General features: G+C 41.9%; 1 protein-coding gene across 3 annotated transcripts in view; it reads right to left on the bottom strand.

Annotated features, from left to right (window-relative positions):
* The window catches only part of LOC135524388 (talin-2-like), a 152,347-nt gene that overhangs the window by 79,324 nt on the left and 46,348 nt on the right, over positions 1-26,675 (bottom strand). For all 3 annotated transcript variants that reach the window (XM_064951882.1, XM_064951881.1, XM_064951883.1), the window contains 4 exons: positions 5,158-5,331; positions 3,863-3,960; positions 3,535-3,664; positions 2,772-2,930 (listed from right to left, as the gene is read on the bottom strand). In XM_064951882.1, the coding sequence (XP_064807954.1) occupies positions 2,772-2,930; positions 3,535-3,664; positions 3,863-3,960; positions 5,158-5,293 (523 nt within the window). In that variant the 5' untranslated portion in view covers positions 5,294-5,331. The remainder of the gene's footprint in view (positions 1-2,771; positions 2,931-3,534; positions 3,665-3,862; positions 3,961-5,157; positions 5,332-26,675) is intronic.

Below are 26,675 nucleotides of genomic sequence, written 5' to 3' on the forward strand. Positions count from 1 at the left end.
AGTTGCATCCAAAGAACACCATACCTACTGTGAAGCATGGGGGTGGAAACATCATGCTTTGGGGCTGTTTTTCTGCAAAGGGACCAGGACGACTGATCCGTGTAAAGCAAAGAATGAATGGGGCCATGTATCGTGAGATTTTGAGTGAAAACCTCCTTCCATCAGCAAGGGCATTGAAGATGAAATGTGGCTGGGTCTTTCAGCATGACAATGATCCCAAACACACCGCCAGGGCAACGAAGGAGTGGCTTCGTATGAAGCATTTCAAGGTCCTGGAGTGGCCTAGCAAGTCTCCAGATCTCAACCCCATAGAAAACCTTTGGAGGGAGTTGAAAGTCCGTGTTGCCCAGCAACAGCCCCAAAACATCACTGCTCTAGAGGAGATCTGCATGGAGGAATGCAGAAAACCTTGTGAAGACTTACAGAAAATGTTTGACCTCTGTCATTGCCAACAAAGGGTATATAACAAAGTATTGAGATAAACATTTGTTATTGACCAAATACTTATTTTCCCCCATAATTTGCAAAAAAAATCATTAAAAATCCTACAATGTGATTTTCTGGATGTTTTTTCTTCTCATTTTGTCTGTCATAGTTGACGTCTACCTATGATGAAAATTACAGGCCTCTCTCATCTTTTTAAGTGGGAGAACTTGCACAATTGGTGGCTGACTAAATACTTTTTTGCCCCACTGTATGCTATTATATTTGGTTTGTTATGTAGAACACTAATTCAACATTAAGTGATCTTGCGAGACATTGCACCATTCTGAGAAGTGGCGGCGTGTCACTCCACTGAGGACACTATACACCCCAGTTTACAGTGCCTTGCAAAACTATTCATCCTCCTTCGCATTTTTCCTATTGTGTTGCATTACAACCTGTAATTTAAATGGATTTTATTTGGATTTCATGTAATGGACATACACAAAATAGTCCAAATTGGTGAAGTGAAATGAAAAACAACAACACTTGTTTCAAATAATTCTAAAAAATAAAAAACGGAAAAGTGGTGTGTGCATATGTATTCACCACTTTTGCTAGGAAGCCCCTAAATAAGATCTGGTGCAACCAGATGTCACATAATTAGTTAAATAAAGTCTAACCGTGTGCAATCTAAGTGTCACATGATCTCAGTGTATACCTGTTCCGAAAGGCCCCAGAGTGTGCAACACCACTAAGCAAGGGGCACCACCAAGCAAGCGGCACAATGAAGACCAAGGAGCTCTCCAAACAGGTCAGGGACAAAGTTGTGGAAAAATAAAGATCAGGGTTGGGTTATAAAAAAATATCTGAAACTTTGAACATCCCACGGAGCACCATTAAATCCATTATAAAACAAATGTAAAGAATATGGCACCACAACACACCCGCCAAGATAGGGCCCCCCACCAAAAACCAAAAAACTCACAGACCAGGCAAGGAGGGCATTAATCAGAGAGAAAACAAAGAGACCAAAGATAACCCTGAAGGAGCTGCAAAGCTTCACAGTGGACATTGGAGTATGTCCATAGGACCACTTTAAGCCGTACACTCCATAGAGCTGGACTTTAAGGAAGAGAGGACTGAAAAAAGACATTGCTTAGAAAAAAAAATTAAGAAAACAAGTTTGGTGTTTGCCAAAAGGCATTTGGAAGAACGTACTCTGGTCAGATGAGACTAAAATTGAGCTTTTTGGCCATCAAAGAAAACTCTGTCTGGCGCAAACCTCTCATCACCACGAGAACACCATCCCCACAGTGAAGCATAGTGTTGGTTGCATCATGCTGTGGGGATGTCTTACATTGGCAGGGACTGGGAAACTGGTCAGAATTGAAGGAATGATGGATGTCGCTAAATACAGGGAAATTCATGTGGGAAACTGGTTTCAATCTTCCAGAGATTTGAGACTGGGACAGAGGTTCACCTTCCAGCAGGACAATGACCCTATGCATACTGTTAAAGCAACACTTGAGTGGTTTAATGGGAAACATTTAAATGTCTTTGAATGGCCTAGTCAAAGCCCAGAACTCAATCCAATTGAGAATTTGTGGTGTGACTTAAAGATTGCTGTACACCAGCAGAACCCATCCAACTTGAAGGAGCTAGAGAAGTTTTGCCTTAAAGAATGGGCAAAAAGCCCAGTGGCTAGATGTGCCAAGCTTATAGAGACATACCCCAAGAGACTTGCAGCTGTAATAGCTGCAAAAGGTGGCTCTACAAAGTATTGACTTTGGGGAGGTGAATAGTTACGCATGCTCAAGTTCTCTGTTTTTTGTTCTCATTTCTTGTTTGTTTTGCATCTTCAAAGTGGTAGGCATGTTGTGTAAATCCAATGATACAAACCCCCCAAAAATGTATTTTAATTCCAGGTTGTAAGGCAATAAAAAAAGGAAAAATGCCAAGGAGGGTAAATACTTTCACAAGCCACTGTATTACAGTTAGATGACTTCAGGAGTTTCATGTAATCACAGCTTGAACTAAGCGGCTCATTCAGTTGACCATACAACATTTTTTACACCATCACAGCAGTACCAAAGATTCGGGGCTAAAGCCCTGAAAGCCGGGTCCTGGTGACGTTCCTGTTTCTGTCACATTGTGGTAGAATAATTAAACATTGATACAGTACTATGACTTTGAATTTAGAGATAAAGCACATGTTAAAATGAGATGATACTGGACTTACATGTGCTTATTAATGAGACATTGGTAGGGGCGTTGACAGGGAGCATGTAATATTGGACAATTAACAACACATTTTGTGCTCTTATGGAAGTGCTCTTCAAACTCACAGTCATCGTCTGTGTGGAGCTTGGCTTTGAGCTTTTCCATCTTCCTCTCGTCTCGGAGCAGAGTCCTGTCCTTCTTCAGGGTGCCTGTCCCATGACCGTCCTCCTTCTTCTCCTCCAACCCCTCCTGGAGCAGGGAGTACTCCTCGTAGTTGGTGATTCCTGAAGAGGAAACACAGCCAGGAAACTCAGAGATGGAGCCGTTTATAACACAGAGCCAGCATGTTGAGCTGTGCCATATTAGAGAAACCATCCCCTGCCTCCTATGTCCTCCCTCTCTACCTCCCTCTGCCCAGAAAAAACAGTGGGGGAAACTGGAGAGTAGCCAGAACACTAAAGTGGGAACTCAGAAGAGGAGAAGCCAAGCAGAAAGCCGTCTCTAAACAAACACCAGCCAATAAAGACATCTACCAGACATCTCTATTCTCCTCACCCAATTGAGTTTGGACACAGGCAGCCCAGCATAACTGAAATATATGGCTTTGGAATGAAACACCTCCATGAGAGGAGAGGACAGCACAGTCTATGGCTACACAATTACCACCCATCATTTTAACAGAGGAGGAAAATATGTTTTACACCATCAGACATATCTATATAAAACCTGGACTATGCCAGTACCATAGCTAATTCTTATGTTCTGAAAGCTAGGGGGCGTGCATCCATACTGTAAGGTAGTGAGTTAAATATAGTACCAGGTTTAATAATTTAAGGCTAGTGGTTTGGTTGACTGGGTTTAGATTGCAGTTGGAGAGAGTTTACCCACCTATTCTACTGCATATGGTAACAAGCAGCTCTCCCACAGTTTTAGAGTCATCCACCATGATAGTTTTAACTGCCCCGTCCAGCATCTTGATCTTCTGGGGCCTCTGTTTCTTCTTGTACTCCAAGACATCCTGGGAAACAAGGGGAGAGGTGAATCAGACGCAGTACCTTTGATGGAATGTGACATAAACCAAGAAGAGAACACCTAAACATCTGTATGTAAGTAGAACATCTAAGTCACAGACTTCTCAACACATCTTCAGATTTAAATAGAACTGAATGAGGTGTGATCCAGGGGTCTGATTGGGCTCTATGATTTTGGGCTTTACCCCATTCCGGAGCATGTAGTAATCCAGAGTCCTCCCAGACTCCAACCAGATTCCTTTTCTGGGATCATCATCAGAGAGAAACAGGCCGTAATCAGAGGCTGAAACAGAGACACAGAGAACTTACGTATATTAGAGTAGTAATGGGAACAGTTGCTTGATTTACTGTTTAAATAGTATGAGTCAACTAAGAGTACACATAGCTGGCAGTCCAAATGAAAGATACTGTCTATTTTGACAAAACAATGTTTTGACTGCATCTCGTGTAGTTACTGTTTTATGATGTAGAGGATGTCTCTTCTTCTGATCTCATTGACATTCATATGAATTATCCATATAATGACATGCAGTTGGGAAAGAAGGGTAATCATGCTGCCCATCAGACTCTCTAGCTGATATACATCTCTTCTAAAGTCTAATGAGAGCTCACAGCTTAAAGAGCGTCTCCAACCTACCTAACTAACACCACAGAGAGCCTATCCAGCCTGCTTAGCTAAAACCATAGAGAGCCTATCCAGCCTGCTTAGCTAACACCACAGAGAGCTTATCCAGCCTGCTTAGCTAACATCACAGAGAGCTTATCCAGCCTGCCTAGCTAACACCACAGAGAGCTTATCCAGCCTGCCTAGCTAACACCACAGAGAGCTTATCCAGCCTGCCTAACTAACACCACAGAGAGCCTATCCAGCCTGCCTAGCTAACACCACAGAGAGCCTATCCAGCCTGCCTAGCTAACACCAGAGAGCCTATCCAGCCTGCCTAACACACACCACAGAGAGCTTATCCAGCCTGCCTAACACACACCACAGAGAGCTTATCCAGCCTGCCTAACACACACCACAGAGAGCTTATCCAGCCTGCCTAACACACACCACAGAGAGCTTATCCAGCCTGCCTAACTAACACCTCCGCAAGAGAGGAACACCACCCACAGACCCAGATTGAACCAGTCTCTTCAGAGAGAGCATAGACTGTAATGCTTTGAAACAGTTTCCTGTCTTTCTGTGTCAGAAAGCCATGCTGTGGGTGACATGGGTTTTTATCTCCTGTTTAAACAGTTTTGAACCGTTTGTATCCTTTTCATGCACTCTGAAACAGAATTGGAGATCAGAAACGTATGCCTTTTTTTACATTCATATTTTTTAGCAGACATGACTACAGTATTCAGTACAGAGTGACTTATACAAGTAATTATGTAGTTTTTGCATAAGGCAACTGAGCTTTATGCAAGTGAAGATTTCTGACATTCAAAGAGGCCCCATTACCAGTAGTTCGCCCCATTTTGAGGTACTTCTCACCTTGGCCAGTCTGGGCTTCCGGAACCCTCTCCCTGATGATCCTGCAGGCGTCATACACAGGAGTGGAGGGCTCAAACTGCATGGTCTTCACCACATTGCACTGACGGACACATATCTTGAGTGACAGGGCCACCATTTTCACTGGTGGTGTATTGGTGTCACCAACCTACACACCTGAAAACACAAAAATATGTGTTTAGATATCTGTGGATCAGGGAAATGTGAATAACATGACACTGGATATGTACACCAGAACAGCATACACAGGATATGATCATAATTGTCCTCAGGTATATTGTAGAAGCGCTGCTTTGAATGAGTCTAATGCATCAGTTACTTTCCATCTCTCCTGATTTCTTACAAGGGTTAAGAAGTAAGTAGAATTGTTTACTGGCAGTGTTTAGCATATGCTGAGCCGAGCCAAGGTGAGCAGGTTAACCTTTCAGCAGAAAGCAAACGTCTCTGTAGTCACCGACAATAATAGGACAGAAGATGCTACAGAGGAAATTACATTCTAGAGCAGCATCATTATCTGTGTTTACAAGTACAACCCCTTACAAGCAGACACCAGAGTCAAACCAGTGGGTGTTATGTCATCTGTTAAAAGGCAAACCAATTCTAGTACACTGCAGTTCCTTTTCTTATTAAAGAGAAAACACACATACAAAAGTTAACTCTAATGATACCATTTTATGTTTTTCTTTCTCTTAGCTGGGAGGGAAAACCATTTACAATGGATCTCTCCAACAGTTAAGCCTCTTTTTTTTCAGAATTTAGTTCAGCAATTCTTTCCTCTACTCGGTGCACTGTCAAATCTGGATGACAAGACCATTTTCAGACAACCTTCAATTTTCCCTTGGTGGTAGAGGGGGTGCATATATGTTAGATATACTGTACAGGGGAATACTGTATTATGGATAATATGAGTTGACATTCACTATGTCCTTCTTGGGGACAAAGGTCAGATTTAAGCTGTTCTTATGAGAATCATCAAATTGACTCCATTTAGAGAAATATAGCCATGACAAAATGTTTTCCCATACAATCATTCTGTGAGCAATTTCAGAGAAAAAGTTTCTAATGATGTGGTTATGAATGAGGTCCCCTCTGACTAGCAGTGTTTGATAGTAGTGACTCTACCCTTCTCCTGCAGCCCACACAGAGCCTCTTCTCTCCAGATAGTCCCTTAGCACAAAGAGCCAGAGGTAATGGCTCTGCATGGGGCCTGCTCCATACAACCTGCCACAGGAGTCCTGCTGCGACTTTGTGGCTGAGATATGTGGTTAGTCTCTATTAGAAAGGCCACATGAGGACCAGCTAGCTCAGGCAACACATACACAGGCATATGCACACACATAGAGGATGGGTTATGCTACACACAGCCCTGATTCAGGGAACATTATAAGGGCAGTAGGGTGTAACATGGCCTTTACTGTGTGGTGATAATGAAAGTGTAAATATGTATTTTGAAAGCAGGAACTGCACAGTATATTCCGTTGCAACCTTGGAATAGAAACAATGTAGGAGGAGGAGCTGAAGACAACCAGAATCATTCAATGGAACTCAGACGTTGCGTAAAGGATAGAACACCCGCTCCTTTCCATCAGGGTTTCGCTTTATATCCATCAATAATAGCTCAAAGCTCTGCCATCTCGGCTTCAAATGCGATGAATGAAAAATTAGAACATTCCTGTTCTAGGCAGTAAGGATGTATTTTATTCCAAATCAATGAAATTCTCAAGTGAAGGCCAGCAGTGACTCCAGAGAGAGAGCGCAAGACAGAGGGAGCATCCACATTATGAAACCCATGGGGATAATCACTACCTCTGGAGCGGAGCTAACAGTAGCAGTAGCAGCGTGAGAACCCATTTCTCACCGAGTTCCTCTCCTCTCTCTCTTCTGGCAAACACTCAACAGCAGCAGCAGGCTTCTCATTAGCTCAGCTTTCAGGCCGACACAGACCCATCACAGAGCAGAGACGACACAACATGGAGCAAGCAGATCACAACCACAGATATATCAACACACAAAACGAATTGGTTTCTACTGTGTCCACCGAAACATTATGCTTCAAAGTGGACTTAAAATAGTATTTATTTCCAGACCCCTGTCCTCTCATATACCATTACCAGGGCTTTCTCTCATCTATCCAGAGGGCTTCCAGTATTAAGTTACTGGTAGGTTTGTTTACTACTCAAAACATTAGAGAAGAGCAGCTTGGAGGGCAGTGTAAACATGGACAATTAAATAAGAGCTGAAGTCAGAAGCCATCTGGAGGGGATTCATGTCTAATGATTTGTTGTAATAACAATAGCAGAGAGCAGAGCCCCCGACGACAGCCAGCCACTGTCTCCTACTCCGCCTGGATTAGTACAGCACCAGTCACAGAATCAGACAGTCAACAGTGAGCTGGATGGACATGTTGGACATGATCACGTCATTGGAGACAATGTGATCGCTGATCACTACGTTTTGTGGAATTGGGTCATCACCAACAAACCTCCATTGCCACAATGGAGTTTTTTTTTGTTGGGGGTGGGGGGTGGGGGGGTTAAACAAAATAGGTCCAAGTAAACCATTTAAAATATTTTCTCATGCCCCATCAAAATGAAAGTCAGACAGTGTAGGCTACAACACAATCTGGAATTAGTTCTCCAGAATTCCAGAGGTACATGGGAAGCTAGCTGTGGCTATGACTTCCAGCTGTGTTTGGTAAAATCTTACAGCTGCTTGATGGCCTAATATAGCATCTTTAAAGTCAAAAGACAAGTCAACAGTAAAACATATAGTAGTGATGAACCCTCTCAATGTGTTCAAACCAAAATAGACTGGGTGCATAATGCGGACAACACAATGTGCAGTGATTATAAACACACTAATAAAAAGAAGCTGGTGAACATTCAAATACTAAGTAACAATGTATCTACATACAGTTGAAGCTCGAAGTTAACATACACTTAGGTTGGCGTCATTAAAACCACTCCAACCATTTCTTGTTAACAAACTATAGTTTTGGCAAGTCGGTTAGGACATCTACTTTGTGCATGACAAGTAATTTTTCCAACAATTGTTTACAGACAGATTATTTCACTTATAATTCCCTGTATCACAATTCCAGTGGGTCAGACGTTTACATACATTAAGTTGACTGTGCCTTTAAACAGCTTGGAAAATTCCAGAAAATGGAATGGCTTTAGAAGCTTCTGATAGGCTAATTAACATAATTTGAGACAGTTGGAGGTGTACCTGTGGATGAATTTCAAGGCCTAACTTCAAACTAAGTGCCTCTTTGCTTGACATCATGGGAAAATCAAAAGAAATCAGCCCAAAAATTGTAGACCTCCAAGTCTGGTACATCCTTGGGAGCAATTTCCAAACTCCTGAAGGTACCACGTTCATCTGTACAAACAATAGTAAGCATGTATAAACACCATGGGCCCACGCAGCTGTCATATTGCTTAGCAAGGAGATGCATTCAGTCTCCTAGAGATGAACGTACTTTGGTGCAAAAAGTGCAAATCAATTCCAGAACAGCAGCAAAGGACCTTGTGAAGATGCTGGAGGACACAGGTACAAAAGTATCAGTAAAATGAGTCCTATATCAACATAACCTAAAAGGCCGCTCAGCAAAGAAGCCACAGCTCCAAAACCGCCATGAAAAAGACTATGGTTTGCAACTGCAAATGGGGACAAAGATTATACTTTTTGTAGAAATGTCCTCTGGTCTGACGAAACAAAAATATAACTGTTTGGCCATAATGACCATCGTTATGTTTGGAGGAAAAAGGGGGAGGCTTGCAAGCCAAAAAACACCATCCCAACTGTGAAGCACGGGGGTGCCAGCATCATGTTGTTGGGGTTCTTTGCTGCAGGAGGGACTGGTGCACTAAAAAAATAGATGGCATCATGAGGGGGGAGATGATGTGGATGGAAAATGATGTGGATATATTGAAGCAACATCTCAAGACAGCTGTCAGGAAGTTAACGCTTGGTCGCAAACTGGTCTTCCAAAATGGACAATGACCCCAAGCATACTTACAAAGTTGTGGAAAAATGGCTTAAAGACAACAAAGTCAAGGTATTGGAGTGGCCATAATAATAATAATAATAATAATAATAATAATATCACAAATATCACAAAGCCCTGACTTCAATCCCATAATGAGTGGGAAGAACTGAAAAAGCTTGTGCGAGCAAGAAGGCCGACTCAGTTACACCAGATCTGTCAGGAGGAATGGGCCATTTCACATTCTTAAAATAAATTGGTGATCCCAACTGACCTAAGACAGGGAACTTTCACTTGGATTAAATGTCAGGAATTGTGAAAAACTGAGTTTAAATGTATTTGGCTAAAGTGTATGTAAACTTCCGACTTCAACTGTACACATTCATTAATCCCACAAGCATATGAAACCTAAATAACCTCCTGACCTATATTATTGCAAGTGCCTTAATAAAAGATGAAGGTTGACAAACAAATGAGGTCAGGCAGTAATAGAAAACAAAAATGATACCACACCTATACTCTTGCAAGAATACATCATTTTGATTCTGGTGTTGCAACACCCTTGTTAGGCTACATAGATTTTTTAAAAACACCCCCATCAGCTTATCTACTAAGTGAATTTCAAGGTCATGGCAAAGAAAGGACTAACATACATCTTAATGGGCTACCAAAACATAGATAATGATCATGCCATTTCTCAAAAATGCTAGTCCTCTATCAGCAAATAAGAGGAAAACATGCAGGTTGAATCTAAAAATGCATTAGTCTGGCTTTACTAATAAAATCAACCCTCTCATGCAGAAGCACTAGCTGTAAATAGTAGAAGCAAAGCCCTATAAGGATCAAAGGTGGATTAGCATACCAGCTCCCTATCCTAGCCCAGTCAGGGTGAGGAGATTTTAACAAGCTCTAATAAGATTTAAAACAACCTCAGACCTATAACTGATTCCCTTGTCTAAGAGCATGCAAAAACCTAAGCTGTACATGAATTCATTGGATAGTCTTGCTGAAAGCAAAGCACAGCTCTTGACTTCTTACATACTCTTATTATTATGATATCATTTATACTTTTGTACTATATATATATTCTGCCATGCATCTCCTCCTACACCATTTAAGCTATCAACACCAAAACAACATTGAGGTGTTCAGTCTGACCCTACTTAGATTGCTTGCCAAAGGCTTTTTGATACCATTTATATTTTTGTAACTACAGTATAACTCTTTTAAATGTGCATAAATTAACATGGTTTGAATGAGAATCATAGACATTCAGTGGTAGCTATTCAAAATGCTCCTGCTCCTTGGCAAATTAAGCAAGACTAACGTTTAATAATTCAGGCTAACCTAACTTCAAGTTCTTAAAAACTTGTATCAACTATAGACATTTGCAGAAATTACAATAAAATAACTCTAACTCTTGAACCATTCAAACTAGAGACACCAAACCAACTTTCTCATGCTCAGGCTATCCTAAACTTCAAATTATGGAGAAGGTTGATGAACTATAACTATATAAATCTACATACATTAGAATAACATAACTCACAGTAGCTTTGAAACCAACTTCACATGTTCAAGCTATCCTATCCAATCAGTCGATTTCACTATTTTTCTACTATAACCAGTCACTACCATTACTACTGCAGTCACTTCCACTACTGTAACTTATTTCAAAACCATAAGTGCCTTTAAAAAGTTAGCAAGCAGACACATTTTCTTCAGTAAATGTACTTCTTTAGTTATGATTGTTAATTAAACAAAACATATGTAGGGTCTTAATTTGAACTATATTGTCACAGCAAAATAATCCTGCAGCAACAAGATTTGAATGTTTAGTCCATAATGTTGCTTGATCGGTGGTTGGGCTACTAGCTGGCCAAACGTAGGCTACATGAAAAGTGCAAAATTACCACATGTTAGTGTGGGTTTTCAGTGAATTTATGTAAATCACAAAGCTCATCTGCAAATTCTTTGCAACAAAAGACTGATCAAATTAAGATCCTACATCTGTAAGTGACTGGCATGAGGAAGAAGGGTGAGAATAAATCCATCATCAGCATTTTTTTGAGAAGGTGGGAGAGAGAAGGATGAAAGGTGTCATATGCTGATGAATGCAATCTTTCCTTGGGTTCCTTTCTCTCATCTTTATACCCTCCACTTGTGCTCCACATTCATCCCCCCTTTCAATCCCTGTCTGATTAAAAGACAGGTCAATCTGCTGCAGGCCTGGGGCATGTCTCCTGGGGTCACCTCTAGTGTGTGCATTCCAGGCCTCCCCCACCCCTACTGTGTGCCTAGAGGTGACACCCAGGCAACATGCCCCGGGCCTGCCTGCCTGCCTGCCACACACACACTCTGTCGTATGTGAAGTGATGCTTAGGGGCACTATAAAAGAAATTGTGTACACATCAACAGAATATAGATTGTTGGCCATCTGGTAAAAACATGACAAGGATAGGGAGGATATCCCACTTTAGAATACACTTCATGTTCTGGTCTATACCATTACACTTATGAGGTTTGAACAACATGGGGCTAATAACCCTCTGGGAGTTGCAGTCACATCCACTAAAGATGACCTGATATATTCCATCTGGATATCATTCATTCCAAATCATATAAACACCAGCTCTCAATAGCAAATAACATTCAAGCCCCATGACTACAATACAACCTACCACAAACATTAGCACTTTACTAAGGCAGAAAGTCAAGGTCAGGACTGTTAATTTAATCTGATTTCAAGGCCGCTAAGCCGCATGTGCTATTTCTGAATTTAATGACATTCGAGTGTAACGTGTCTTAATTGGAAAAGAGTAAATCAGAGGTTTGAAGAACAGCTTGCTAGCAGTGAGGCATTAATCAGCCATCATAAATACATCCTCAGTTAAGAGCCAGGCGTGATTTATCCACAGAACATGCAGCAGCAAATGATGACCCATCTCTTTAACTACCCAGGGTTGTGAATACCAAACGAGACAGGAGATACATCACTCTGTCAGATGCATCATCACACTTATCATACATCTACAGTACATGTTTCACATAAATATCACATCTATAGCGCAGCCAGTGAGATGGTTAATTAACCTTAATCATAAAAAAACTGCACTTTTTGTATGAGTAGGATTCCCAGGCTCCCGTGAGCAGATATAAAGCAGAGTAAACATCCTGTAATTACACAACGTAATTATTTGTTCCTCTAATGTGCATTAAATACAAACCTGCTCTACATACAACTAAAGAAGGAACCTGCAAGTATGAATTTCGTTGGACGGTGTATACCATGTGTAGCCTGTACATATGACTAATAAAACATTAAAAACTTGGCTCACACACAAGCAATGACAATCTACACATCACCTTCCTATTCATTACATATCAACATGTCCTTGTTACACCCACTTCTGTTCTCGGAACACAGCCATAGTTTGGCCTATTTGTGGGCTGAACTAAATACAACCACCATGATTAATCATCAATCTGAGGCCTTCACTCTAACTCTCCGCTCTTCTAATACAAAGGCATCTTCAGACTGGCCTTGTGCCCATGAACAATGAACAGAGCAATAACAATAATAATAATTTTGGGAGTGCTTATATTTGTCCTGTTTAACTCTTGCACAAGTGTTCATTGTTCCAAGTGTGTAATGGAAATGTGTTTCTTGCATATCCCAACTCCCGAGACACCCGCAGGGAGTGGGGTTACAGCCAGGGTCACCATTGTCCAGTGCCCCAGGGCAATTGGGGTTAAGTGCGTTGCTCAAGGGCAGTGACATGTTTCATCTCATCTGCTCTGGGATTCGAACCAGCAACCTTTCGATTACTGGCCCAACCCACTAACCTCGCGGCGAACTAATGCCTCCATGTTTGGCCTTCTCTACAGACAATGCATTTACATAATTTTACTCAGTACTGGGATATTGTAAGGTCATCAGGAGAGGCTTTGAAAGAACTGTCATACTTTGTGTTACAGTATGGAATAAAAGTCCCTAAGTAGGAGTGTTCTTGGTTGTGAATGCCGATTGTACTACAACTAAGGCAAACGGTTCAGCACTTGCAACGTTAAGCCACCAGCAAATTCACTATTTGACCCCTGCATATAAGTAATATGTCTCAAACAGTAACGAGGAGCAGGCTGTTGTGTCTTCACTGATGCTGGCTCAGAGAGGATATAGGCTTTCCTCTAATGTCATTTGAAGATACAGATGTTGACAGAAATTGTAAATCTTACCCTTGTCGCAGGGGCAGGGAGAAAACAGCTCCTTTTACTCTAGCTAAAAATACCCAGAAAAGTAGAACGTCCTCCAGCACTGCTTCACAGGGATCCAAATAGACTCCCGTCTCCCTAAGCATTTAAGAGGAAACCACTCTGCCATTTAGTAGAGCTAATATGATGGTTTCCTTCTAAAAGAACCTCCACTTATACTTAAATTGAGCCCAAAATCTTTATTCCTAAGTCATGAGGATAAATACTTTAAATTAAGCTAATATAAAACACAGAGCGTTTTGTAAGTATTGAGTAAAACAAAGTGTAAATCCTCTACAATCATTATGTAAGTGGTTCTAAAATGATACTTGCTCCACTTAAGACTACTTTCAAAAAAGGAGCACAGCTTATTCTTTTACATTTCTCCAACTACAGTGCCTTCAGAAAGTATTCATACCCCGTGACTTATTTCACATTTTGTTGAGTTACATTCTAAATTCGTAATGGATACAATACATTGTTTTCTCTCACCCATCAACATGTTATACCCCATAATGAAAAACTGAAAACATGGTTTTAGACATTGTAGGAAATTTATAGAAATGTATCAAAAACATAAACGTAGTGTCGGTCCCATGTTTCATGAGCTGAAATAACAGATCCCAGAAATGTTCCATACCTACAAGAAGCTTTTCTTCTCTCAAATGTTGTGCACAAATTTGTTTACATTCCCATTGATGAGCATTTCTCCTTTGTCAAGATAATCAATCCATCCACCTGACAGGTGTGACATATCAAGAAGCTGATTAAACAGCATGATCATTACACAGGTGCACTGTGTGCTGAGGACAATAACAGGCCACTCTAAAATGTGCAGTTTTGTCACACAACACAATGCCACAGATGTCTCAAGTTTTGAGGGAGCATGCAATAGGCACGCTGACTGCAGGAATGTCCACCAGAGCTGTTGCCAGAGAATTGAACGGCAATTTCTCTACCATAAGCCACCTCAAACATAATTTCAGAGAATTTGGCAGTACGTCCAACAGGCCTCACAACCGCAGACCACGTGTATGGCATTGTGTGGGCGAGAGGTTTGCTGATGTCAATGTTGTGAACAGAGATCCCCATGGTGGTGGGGTTAAGGTATGGGCAGGCATAAGCTATGGACAATGAATACAATTGCATTTTATCGATGGCAATTTGAATGCACAGAGAAACCGTGAAAAGATCCTGAGGCCCATTGTCATGCCATTCATCCGCCGCCATCACCTCCAGTGCCTGTGCCCAAGAACACTAAGGCAACCTGCCCAAATGACTATTGACCCGTAGCACTTACATCTGTAGACATGAAATGCTTAGAAAGACTGGTCATGGCTCACATCAACACCATTATCTCAGAAACACTAGACCCACTCCAATTTGCATACCGCCACAACAGATCCACAGATGATGCAATCTTTATTGCACGCCACACTGCCCTTTCACACCTGGACAAAAGGAACACCTATGTGAGAATGCTATTCATTGACTACAGCTCAGCGTTCAACACCATAGTGCCCTCAAAGCTCATCACTAAGCTAAGGACCCTGGGACTAAACACCTCCCTCTGCAACTGGATCCTGGACTTCCTGACGGGCCGCCCCCAGGTGTTAAGGGTAAGTAACAACCCATCCACCACGCTGATCCTCAACAAGGGGGACCCTTAGCGGTGCGTGCTTAGTCCCCTCATGTACTCCCTGTTCACTCATGACTGCACTGCCAGGCACAACACCATCATTAAGTTTGCTGATGACACAACAATGGTAGGCCTGATCACTGACAATGATGAGACAGCCTATAGGGATGGGGTCAGAGACCTGACCCGTGTGGTGAAAGGACAACAACCTATCCCTCAACGTGATCAAGACAAAGGAGATGATTGTGGACTACAGGAAAAGGAGGACAGAGCATGCACCCATTCTCATCAACAGGGCAGAACTGGAGCAGGTTGAGAGCTTCAAGTTCCTTGGCGTCCACATCACCAACAAACTAACATGGTCCAAGCACACCAAGACAGTCGTGAAGAGGGCACGACAAAACCTATTCCCCCTCAGGAGACTGAAAAGATTTGGCACGGGTCCTCAGATCCTCAAAAGGTTTTACAGCTGCACCATCAGGAACATCCTGACGGGTTGCATTACTGCCTGGTATGGCAACTGCTCGGCCTCCGACTGCAAGGCACTACAGAGGGTAGTGCGTACGGCCCATTACATCACTGGTGCCAAGCGTCCTGCCTTCCAGGATCTCTGTACCAGGCGGTGTCAGAGGAAGGGCCTAAGAATTGTCAGACTCCAGCCACCCTAGTCATAGACTATTCTCTCTGCCACCGCACGGGAAGTGGTACCGGAGCACCAAGTCCAGGTCCAAGAGGCTTCTAAATAGGTAGAAATAGGAGGAAGAGAAGCGCTACTAAGGTACACAATAGTACATTTTGGTAGACAGAATGTGCTCTTTGGTAAAAGGGAGTTCCTGACGAAGACCATGCAGCCGTAACGCGTCGGATTTTAAAAACCTTTTCCCCCATTGAACATGCCATACAAATAAAGGCATTTGAATGAATTATATGAAGAGTGCCTTGGTCCTCCTTTCTTTTTGAGGGTTCTAAACAGCTTTTACCTCCAAGCCATGAGACTCCTGAACAGCTAATTAAATGGCTATCCAGACTATTTGCATTGCCCCCCCCCTTCTACGCTGCTGTTACTCTCTGTTATTATCTATGCATAGTCACTTAAATAACTCTACCTACATGTACATATTATCTCGACACCCACACATTGACTCTGTACCAGTACCCCCTGTATATAGTCCATCTATTGTTATTTACTGCTGCTCTTTAATTATTTGTTATTCTTATCTCTTACTTTTCTTTTGTATTTTCTTAAAACTGCATGGATGGTTAAGGGCTTGTAAGTAAGCATTTCACTGTATTTGGCTCGTGTGACAAATACAATTTGATTTGATTTAATTTAATGTACGGTCCCATGTCGCAAGGATCTGTACACAATTTCTGGAAGGTGAAAAAGTCCCAGTTCTTCAAAGGCCTGCATACTCACCAGACATGTCACCCAATGAGCAGGTTTGGGATGCTCTGGATCAACCTGTACAGCAGCATGTTCCCGTCAATATCCATTAACTTCGCACAGCCATTGAAAGAGTGGGACAACTTTCCACAGGCCACAATCAACAGCCTGATCAACTCTATGTGAAGGAGATGTGTTGTGCTGCATGGTCACACCATATACTGACTGGGTTTCTGATCCAGAACCGTATATTTAAAAAATATATATATTTATGTGACCAACAATGTATATCTGTATTCCCAGTCATGTGAAATCCATAGATTGGGGCCGAACCACCCTGCATACCACTGCTGGCTTGCTTCTGAAGCTAAGCAGGGTTGGTCCTGGTCAGTCCCTGGATGGGATACCAGATGCTGCTGGAAGTGGTGTTGGAGGGCCAGTAGGAGGCACTCTTTCCTCTGGTCTAAAAAAATAAATAATATCCCAATGCCCCAGGGCAGTGATTGGGGACAATGCCCTGTATAGGGTGCTCTCTTTCGGTTGGGACTTTAAACGGGTGTCCTGACTCTCTGAGGTCATTATGATCCCATGGCACCTATCGTAAGAGTAGGGGTGTTAACCACGGTGTCCTGGCTAAAAATTCCCAATCTGGCCCTCAAACCATCATGGTCACCCAATAATACCCAGTTTACAATTGGCTCATTCATCCCCCTCCACTCCCCTGTAACTATTCCCCAGGTTGTTGCTGCAAATGAGAACGTGTTCTCAGTCAACTTACCTGGTAAAATAACAGATAAATAAAACAATAAAAATTTAATTAAACTGACAAAATGTCCTTATATGAACTGAAACTTAGTAAAATCTTTTGAAATTGTTGCATGTTGGTTTATATTTTTATTCAGTATAGAAATTTCATTTATTCGCACCTCTGAGTCAATACATGTTATTGTATTGAAAATATAAAGAGTGGTACTCAGTGATGAGTTATGTTGGATTTTCCTCAAACATAATGCTTTGTATTCAGGACATATTTACATATTTAATTTCTTTGCCACATTCTTTGCAGTTTTACTTTAGTGCCTTACTGCAAACAGGATGCATGTTTTGGAATATGTTTTATTCTGTACAGGCTTTCTTCTTTTCACTGTCATTTATATTAGTATTGTGGAGTAACCACAATGTTGCTGATCTATCCTCAATGTTCTCCTATCACACCCATTAAACTCTAACCATTTTAAAGGCACCATTGGCTTCATGGTGAAAACCCTGAGCAGTTTCCTTCCTCTCTGGCAACTGAGTTAGGAAAGACACCTGTTTCTCTGTATTGACCATCCAAAGTGTAATTAATAACTTCACCATGCTCAAAGGGATACTCAACATCTACCAATAGGTGCCCTTCTTTGCGAGGCATTGGAAAACCTCCCTGGTCAACATACAATCATTGGATAACAAAATAGACAAACTACGATCATGAATATCCAACCAACAGGACATTAAAAACTGTAATATCTTATGTTTCACCGAGTCATGGCTGAACAATGACATGGATAAAATACAGCTGGTGGGTTTTAAGCTGCATCGGCAAGATAGATCAGCTGCCTCCGGAAAGACAAGGGGTGGCGGTCTGTGTATATTTGTAAACAACAGCTGATGCACAAAATCTAATATTAAGTCTCAAGGTTTTGATTGCCTGAGAGTATCTCATGAAGCTGAAGACCACACTATTTACCAAGAGAGTTTTCATCAATATTGTTCGTAGCAGTCTATTTACCACCACAAACCGGTGCTGGCACTAAGACCACACTCAATGAGCTGTGGAAGGCCATAAGCAAACAGGAAAACGCTCATCCAGAGGCGGCACTCCTAGTTGCCGGGGACTTTAATGCAGGGGAACTTAAATCCATTTTATCTCATTTCTAACAGCATGTTAGTTGTTCAACCAGAGAAAAAATAAAAAAATACTATCTAGACCAACTTTATTCCACACACAGAGACGCGTATAAAGCTCTCCCTCACCCTCCATTTGGCAAATCTGACCATAATTCTATACTCCTGATTCCTGCTTACAAACAAAAACTAAAGCAAGAAGCACCAGTAACTCGGTCAATAAAGAAGTGGTCAGATGACACAGATGCTAAGCTACAGGACTGTTTTACTAGCACAGATGTTACTGGATTCTTCCAATGGCATTGAGGAGTACACCACATCTTTCACTGTCTTCATCAATAAGTGTGTTGATGACGCTGTCCCCACAGTGACTATACATACATACCCCATCCAGAAGCTATGGCTTACAGGCAACATCCGCACTGAGCGATTATGTGACTTGTTAAGCACATTTTCACTCCTGAACTTATTTAGGCTTGCCATAACAAAGGGGTTGAAAAGTTATTGACTCAAGACATTTCAGCTTTTCATTTTTTATTAATTTGTTAACATTTAAAATAAACAACTTCAATTCAATATTATAGGTCATTGACTATTTCCCAGTGACACAAAATCTAAATGAAATACATTTTAAATTCAGGCTGTAACAACAAAATTTGGAAAAAGTCAAGGGGTGTGAATCCTGTCTGAAGGCACTGTAATTGCAGAACATTCAAAGAAAGTATAATATACTATGTACTGTTAAAATAATTCTAGAGGGAATAGATCAGGCACTTACAGGATACAGTATACTATAATAAAGCCTTGCTGGGCTCACTGTTCGACATGAAGAACCAACATGTGACTTGACCAAGGTAGGAGGAGCTACTAGAGAAGAAGAGACTAGAGCAGAGCACCCAACAGCTGCAGTCAGTCAGTCACTGGACTGTACACCAAGGATGGTGGATAATTTAAGATGTGCCACTCAGGTCATCCAAACAAAAATGCTCAGTTATGGTCTTCTTAATGAGGTTGCTCTCCAAAAGGCACAAATGCATTAGCAGCTGGGTCTGGTCTGCTTACTTCATTGACTGTATATGACCCAGAGAAAATTAGGGTGACGCTTCTTCAGTCTCTGTGTCCAGCCACACATTGTTGCCATGGCCTCCAAAACTGGCTGGATTCCCTGGCTCCACCCATCAAGACTGTGGGAGGGTACGTTTGCATTCCTCTCTTCAAGCCTGAGTGGTCCCTCTGGTCATAAGAGGGTAGAGAAAGAGATGTTTTCAGAGCCCCTTAACTGGCTGATCCCTAAGGAGCATTAAAGTACGAAATCGATTTTTCTTGATATAACATCTGGGATCTTGGATCCTCCTGAAGTTGGTTTTATGTGTAAGTTCTGACATAGTGAGTATGAGTGAGAGTCAGGAGTTCAGCTTGCATCTGCCACGCTATCTCGCCTTGCAACTCAGCCCACTCAGCGTAGCATGGGGTCATAGTCTCTCACAGTCACACACAAACGAACACATTTCACAGATTACAACCCATTCAAAAGCTGACAACACCGGTATACCGTACATATGTAGCAGGTGAATAATACCCTTTGTGAGCGGGATGATAAAGGATGTGGATGGATAGGTGTCTGGCAGCTGGCAGTATTAGTCAGAGTCAGTGGTAGAGTAGGAGGTAATCCATATTTTACTATCTACCAGTACTACCAGTACTGATGCATGGACCAGTTTGATTTTTACCTTACATAACAATATTTCAATGTTTGGTTTGTTAAATATAATACACATCAAATAACAGTGATGAAACTTGATTATGGCAATCATGTGTTCTTACCGGCAGTAAGATACTGCTTATTTGCGCACATGTAGTTTTTTAAAATGAATAGTGCCTATGATGCAGCGCTGGCGCTGAAGGTGTACACATGAAAGTAAGCATGCATGGGGCAGATACAGTGCTGTACAGTATCTGCCCGCTGTTGGCTAAAGCGCACGTATAGCCTTCACAATGAGACAGTTATGGACAAAAGATCAAAAGTATTTGTTAAAACGGCAAACAAGTATCGATTCCCTTCAAACATTTAGAAATGACATGCTCTTTCACCTAGCAAGTTATGCATTTACAATATCCATTTTTTGCTTTCCTATTGTACTAGCTATTGCTGGTTTGACTCAGAAAATGAATTAAAATCTTTTGTATTATTTTTTTATTTTTTAGAAAGGAAAGTATTGATGATCATGTCACCAGAATAAGATCCATGATATTTGTTGGAAAGGAGCATCAGGCTCATCACCTTGCACTTTCACCACCCTGAAGTTCGTCATCATTTATTTCATCTGTAGTCTAATAACCTGCATGATTTCCAGACAAGTCGTAGTGGGAGGAACACACAACATTTCATCACGTGACCCCAAGTTTATTTCGATATGATGGTTATTATATCAATATTTGCGCATAAAAGCTTTCCATCACGATATGATATTTTGTCCATATCACCCTGCCCTCATCCTCAGGGCCTTGTCAGGATGATGTCAGCCAGTCTGCGAACACCACTGGGTTGGAGCAGCCCAGATATACAGTATTTGTAGGGCTTTATTTACCGCCGTAACAAAAAGCTTAGAGAAAATGTGAGTATTTTGAGAAATTCAAGATCAAAACAGCCATTTTATGTTCCAGGCTATTTCCGTCATTGTTTCCATCTTCTCGGAAAAAAAGAAGACTCAAGGAACAAAATGATGTTGCTCTTTTCTCTGCTCCTGCAGTGAATCTGACTGGTGTGTGCTACACTAACTAACTATAGTATGACACAGGTTGCAATTGGAGTAATATGCGCTATTATCACCAGAGGAAGAGGATTGCCGGAGAGAGGAGCATCATGAAATGTGATTGTAATTAAGGAGAGATCATTGCTATGGCGAGCTTACAGAAACAAAACATCAGTCTAAGATGTATCTTTCTGAAAAGAAAGCAGTTCGAGAGCAAACATGCTTTTCCTCTGGGCTGATTCAAGTGGGCGTATGAAATCATTGCGCTGCTGCTTCCAAAGGCTAACAGACCATTGGGATACTCCCACTTCCAGTCTCTCACACACAGTAAAACCAGTACAGACGCCATACAAACTCAATGTGCATACAGAGCTTTCCCCTGCCCTCAGGGCACATCTACCTAATAAAAACACATACTGTACAGTACAGGATATTAGTGATTTACAAACAACAAAGCTTAGAGAAAATTATTCAAGGAATCGTATACCAACTACTACAGTATGAATTGATAGTTTGATTGACTTACTAGTTGTTCACTGTTAAACATATGGGGATAATCATTAATACGGCATTAAATGTATTAGATTAATCTGTGGGAGAGATGAACTTCCTCCTGCCTTTGGATCAGGAGACTGGGAGTATCAGAGCATTAGTATTTAGCAACATGCTCAGAGCATTGCCTCCCAGTCATATAAATCCTGGCCAACGTGTAATGTCCTGCAAATCAAGTAAAAGCAATCTCAGGTCCAGCCTCTCCTCTCCTCAGCTCACAGCCATCCTTTCTCTCTCGGTCTCATCCGTCAGAAGGCCAGAGGAGGCAGGTCCCGGACTACCTGCTGTCTGCTACCAGCAGCATACTAATTATATTATCAAGAGCACTGGAACAGAACTTATAAACAGTGGCTGCGCCCCAATGTGTGATGGACTAGGATATTTTCTAAGAATGTTAGCTAGATAACCTTACACGAGGAAAAATAAATATCAACATCATAATCACACTACTTGCACGATATCAGCCCTGAGCATATTGCACTGCTTCGTTTCTCCACTACATCACCAGATTCCTGCTGCAAGCTCTGGACCATTACACCGGATCCTCGCAGCTAGCTAGCTGCTACCGAGTGGCTATTGAGGCTAACGCCCTTGTCCAGAAGCATGCACCAGTTAGCCTCGAGCTAGCCTCGAAGCTAGGCCCATCTCCCGTCTAGAAAACAAATTACACCAACTACAATACCCCTCTTGTCAATTTGGCCTGGACCCTTTGTTGACATGGAGCCCCGCCGATCCATCACGACTGGTCTGCTGATCTGCTTACTCACCCGGCCTCTGCGTTGCGGATGTGGTGAAGATCCATCTGCTATCCCCGGTCTGCTAGCTTCCTGAACACTGTAACCCGCTCGCCTAGCGTAGTAATCAACTACCGAACGGCTCCCTGTTCCATCTATTGCTGCTCATTGGACCCTATGATCACTCGGCTACACAACTGATGCCTGCTCGACCATTCATTAACACGGACCTTCATCTTGTTTATCTGTCGACCCCAGCCTCGAACTCAGGCCCTGTGTGTCGCTAACTGACCCTTTCTGCCCATTTATCACCATATATCCGTTATTGTTGTTGTCTCACCCGTTGTTGTCTTAGCTATCCCAAACAACACCTGTGATTGCTTTATGCCACTCTCTAATGTCATATATATATATATAGGCCGACTCTCAGGCCGACTCTTTTCTCTGTATATATCAATGATGTTGCTCTTGCTGCGGGTGATTCCTTGATCCACCTCTACATAGACGACAGCATTCTGTTTACATCTGGCCCTTCTTTGGACACTGTGCTAACAAACCTCCAAATGAGCTTCAATGCCATACAACTTCCCATTTTGCAACAAAGCCGCCTTCACTCATTCTGCCAAACTTACCCTCATAAAACTAACTATCCTACCAATCCTTGACTTCGGCGATGTTATTTATGCTGCAGTAGTTTGTGTGTCGGGGGGCTAGGGTCAGTCTGTTATATCTGGAGTATTTCTCCTGTCTTATCCTGTGTGAATTTAAGTATGCTCTCTCTAATTATTTCTTTCTTTCTACCTCCCTCTCGGAGGACCTGAGCCCTAGGACCATGCCTCAGGACTACCTGGCCTGATGACTCCTTGCTGTCCCCAGTCCACCTGGCCATGCTTCTGCTCCAGTTTCAACTGTTCTGCCTGCGGTTATGGAAACCTGACCTGTTCACCGGACCTGCTACCTTGTCCCAGACCTGCTGTTTCCAACTCTCTAGAGACAGCAGGAGCAGTAGAGATACTCTGAATGATCGCTATGAAAAGCCAACTGACATTTACTCCTGAGGTACTGACCTGTTGCACCCTCGACATCCACCGTGATTATTATTATTTGACCTTGCTGGTCATCTATAAACATTTGATCTTGGCCATGTTCTGTTATTATCTCCACCCGGCACAGCCAGAAGAGGACTGGCCACCCCTCATAGTCTGGTTCCTCTCTAGGTTTCTTCCTATGTTCTGGCCTTTCTAGGGAGATTTTCCTAGCCACTGTGCCACACCTGCATTGCTTGCTGTTTGGGGTTTTAGTCTGGGTTTTATGTACAGCTGATGTAAGAAGGGCTTTATAAATACATTTGATTTACAAATTACCCTCCAACACCCTACTTGGCAAATTGGATGCAATCTATCACATTGCCATCCGTTTTGTCACCAAAGCCCCATATACTACCTACCACTGAGACCTGTATGGCTGGTCCTCGCTACAAATTCGTCGCCAAACCCACTGGCTCCAGGTCATCTACAAGTCTTTGCTAGGTATAGCTCTGCCTTATCTCAGCTCACTGGTCACCATAGTAATACACACCTGTAGCACACGCTCCAGCAGGTATATTTCACTGGTCATCCCCAAAGCCAACAACTCATTTGGCTGCCTTTCTTTCCAGTTCTCTGCTGCCAATGACTGGAACGATTTGCAAAATAAATAAATCACTGAAGTTGGATACTTATCTCCCTCACTAACTTTAAGCGTCAGCTGTCAGAGCAGCTTACCGATCGCTGCAGCTGTATACAGCCCATCTGTAAATGGCCCATCTAATCAACTACCTACCTCATCCCCATATGTTTTTGTTTTTCTGCACACCAGTATTTGTACTTGCACATCCTCATCTGCACATATATCACTCCAGTGTAAATTGCTCAATTGTAATTACTTTGCCACTATTGGCCTATTTGTTGCCTTACCTCCTTACTTCATTTGCACACACTGTATACAGATTTTTTCTATTGTGTTATTGACTGTACGTTTGTTTATCCCATGTGTAACTCTGTCATTGTTTTTGGCCCACTGCTTTGCTTTATCTTGGCCAGGCCGCAGTTGTAAATTAGAAATTGTTCTCAACTGGCCTACCTGGTTAAATAAAGGTGAAAAAATTAAATATTTAAATACTGTTGTGGATCCCTTTATCTATATGTCTGTTTTTGACTAATTGTATTTGGATATAGTTAACATATTGTATTTGGAACACTCAAAGACAATGTCCTTGTGAATGTTTTATTAATCATAAAAACCATCATAACTGAATCAAACCTTCTTAGTCTCTGAAGGCACAAGTTCAGGGGGAGGGCATGTTGTTGACCCATTGTTTCCACATCACTGACTTTGCATTGCCCACCTTTTCCTGGACTTATAAGGATGGACAGCAGGAGCAGGCTGGGCCACTTCTGTTACCACAGGTTCAGAGCTGCCACTGCCTGCAAGGTCATCCTCATAAAAATATTCACTGCTGTGCTTTAAACATTTGAACCAAAGTATGCTTTCAAATGTCAGATAAACAATGTCACTATAAAGAGCTATATTCACTGTAAAAGCACTAAAATGGGCACTTAACTGTGTACCTTCAGTATGAGCCAACTTGCTATAAAACAATAGAGGAAAATAGATTGAGAAGGATGACTGATCCAGTTTCACAAAGTGTGCCTGAAAAATTAAAAAACACCCATCAGTAAAACTGCCATATTGGTTTTACTGCTTCAGTGAGGGTGCTTGGTGTTGGAGTGCATTATAAAACTGTAAAGATTATACATTGTATTAATAACCTGAGACCTTCTGCTATTTCTGTACTTTGAACAAACTGAAGAAGTGAAAAGGTAACAGTAACAACCACTGCTTTGAGAGGATCCCTGTTTATTTGGTGTTCAGCTGGTATGACCTGTCCTTTTATCGAGACACGACTACTGCTTGTACAGCCATTCCAGCCTTGCTACAGACGATTACTGCTGTGGAGTAATTATCTTCTCACAGGACTCACTTGGTCTGAAAACAAAGTAAAACTTTCTTACACATAGTTGGAGGCTAAGTAACCAAACAAATCTTCACAAGACAGCCAGCCAGCCGGCCAGCAGATGAAGTACTCTGGCAAGACTCCTTTCCACACACGCAATTAGGAAGACAGCTATTTACTGTATGTTCCCTCTCCAAATGATTAATAATTGGTCAACAAACACACAGTATCTCTATGCCACTTCTAGCAGCTTTGTTTTCCTCTCAGCAGCACGGTCTGAGAGCAAAGGAGAATCAAATGTTTAAATTGCCTGGGAAAGGCGTAAACAAACAGCTTCTCCTGCTACAAAATATTATCCACTTCAGAAAGTTCTCCTAAAGGGTACCGTGTGCTGGAGGCCTGCTGACAAACTGAAAGCCGTTTCTGAAGATAGCTACGCAAAGACACACTTGGCTGATTTATTTTTCTCCAATATTCCATATACAATCCCTTTAGAGGACACACAAAATATCAAAAGACATGTATTCCCATTCCTACCATGACAGCTTGGTATTGCCAATACTCTCATTTGAAATAAGGACTTGTTTTATGTAACATGAATGTTTCGTATTCAGTGAAAACTAGCACCAACCATGTTCATCAACATCTGACAACACACGTTTTAGCAAAACATCAAGAACACAATATGGCAGAAACTGAGTGAATGAGGATGAACATAGCCTTCTCCCAATTACTGAGCATTTCACCCATATGATTTCACCTCTTTTTCTTATCATTAGTCTCAGATGGGATCTGGGTGTGTCACAGGCGGACATCTGAGAACCATTAACTCCACTGCCAGCATCCATGCTTTCCCTCTGATTCAAGCCCACCAACCAGAGCACCAATGACCTGTGCTGGCCACATTTCCAAACATTCTGTTCTTTTCATAAAGTGAAACTCCCTAAAATATCAGCTTCCACAATGTAGCAGAGAGGAAAGGTAATCTACTTGATTGTGTTAACTCCTTGGCATACAGCTCCATCACATAATGGGATACTGTTGTGAACTGCAATTCACACATTTTGAGAGTCATCTAGGTCTTCAGAACTACCTTTTAAGCACCTTTCCCCTCAACTGCATTTATGCCCTGTGACCAGACCCTAGGCCTAGCCCTGTTTCTGATTAAGAAAAACAAACATCCAGCAGAAATCCACCGAAACATCTGATCACCATGATTAGACTCCCACAGTCATTGTGCAACACCTGCTTTAGATCTGAAGAGTCATCTGAGGAGAGCTAACGTGTGATGGTTATGTGGATGTGCTATAGGGGAGA

The sequence above is a fragment of the Oncorhynchus masou genome, chromosome 31 (genome assembly GCF_036934945.1).
Source record: "Oncorhynchus masou masou isolate Uvic2021 chromosome 31, UVic_Omas_1.1, whole genome shotgun sequence".
Classification (NCBI taxonomy): domain Eukaryota; kingdom Metazoa; phylum Chordata; class Actinopteri; order Salmoniformes; family Salmonidae; genus Oncorhynchus; species Oncorhynchus masou.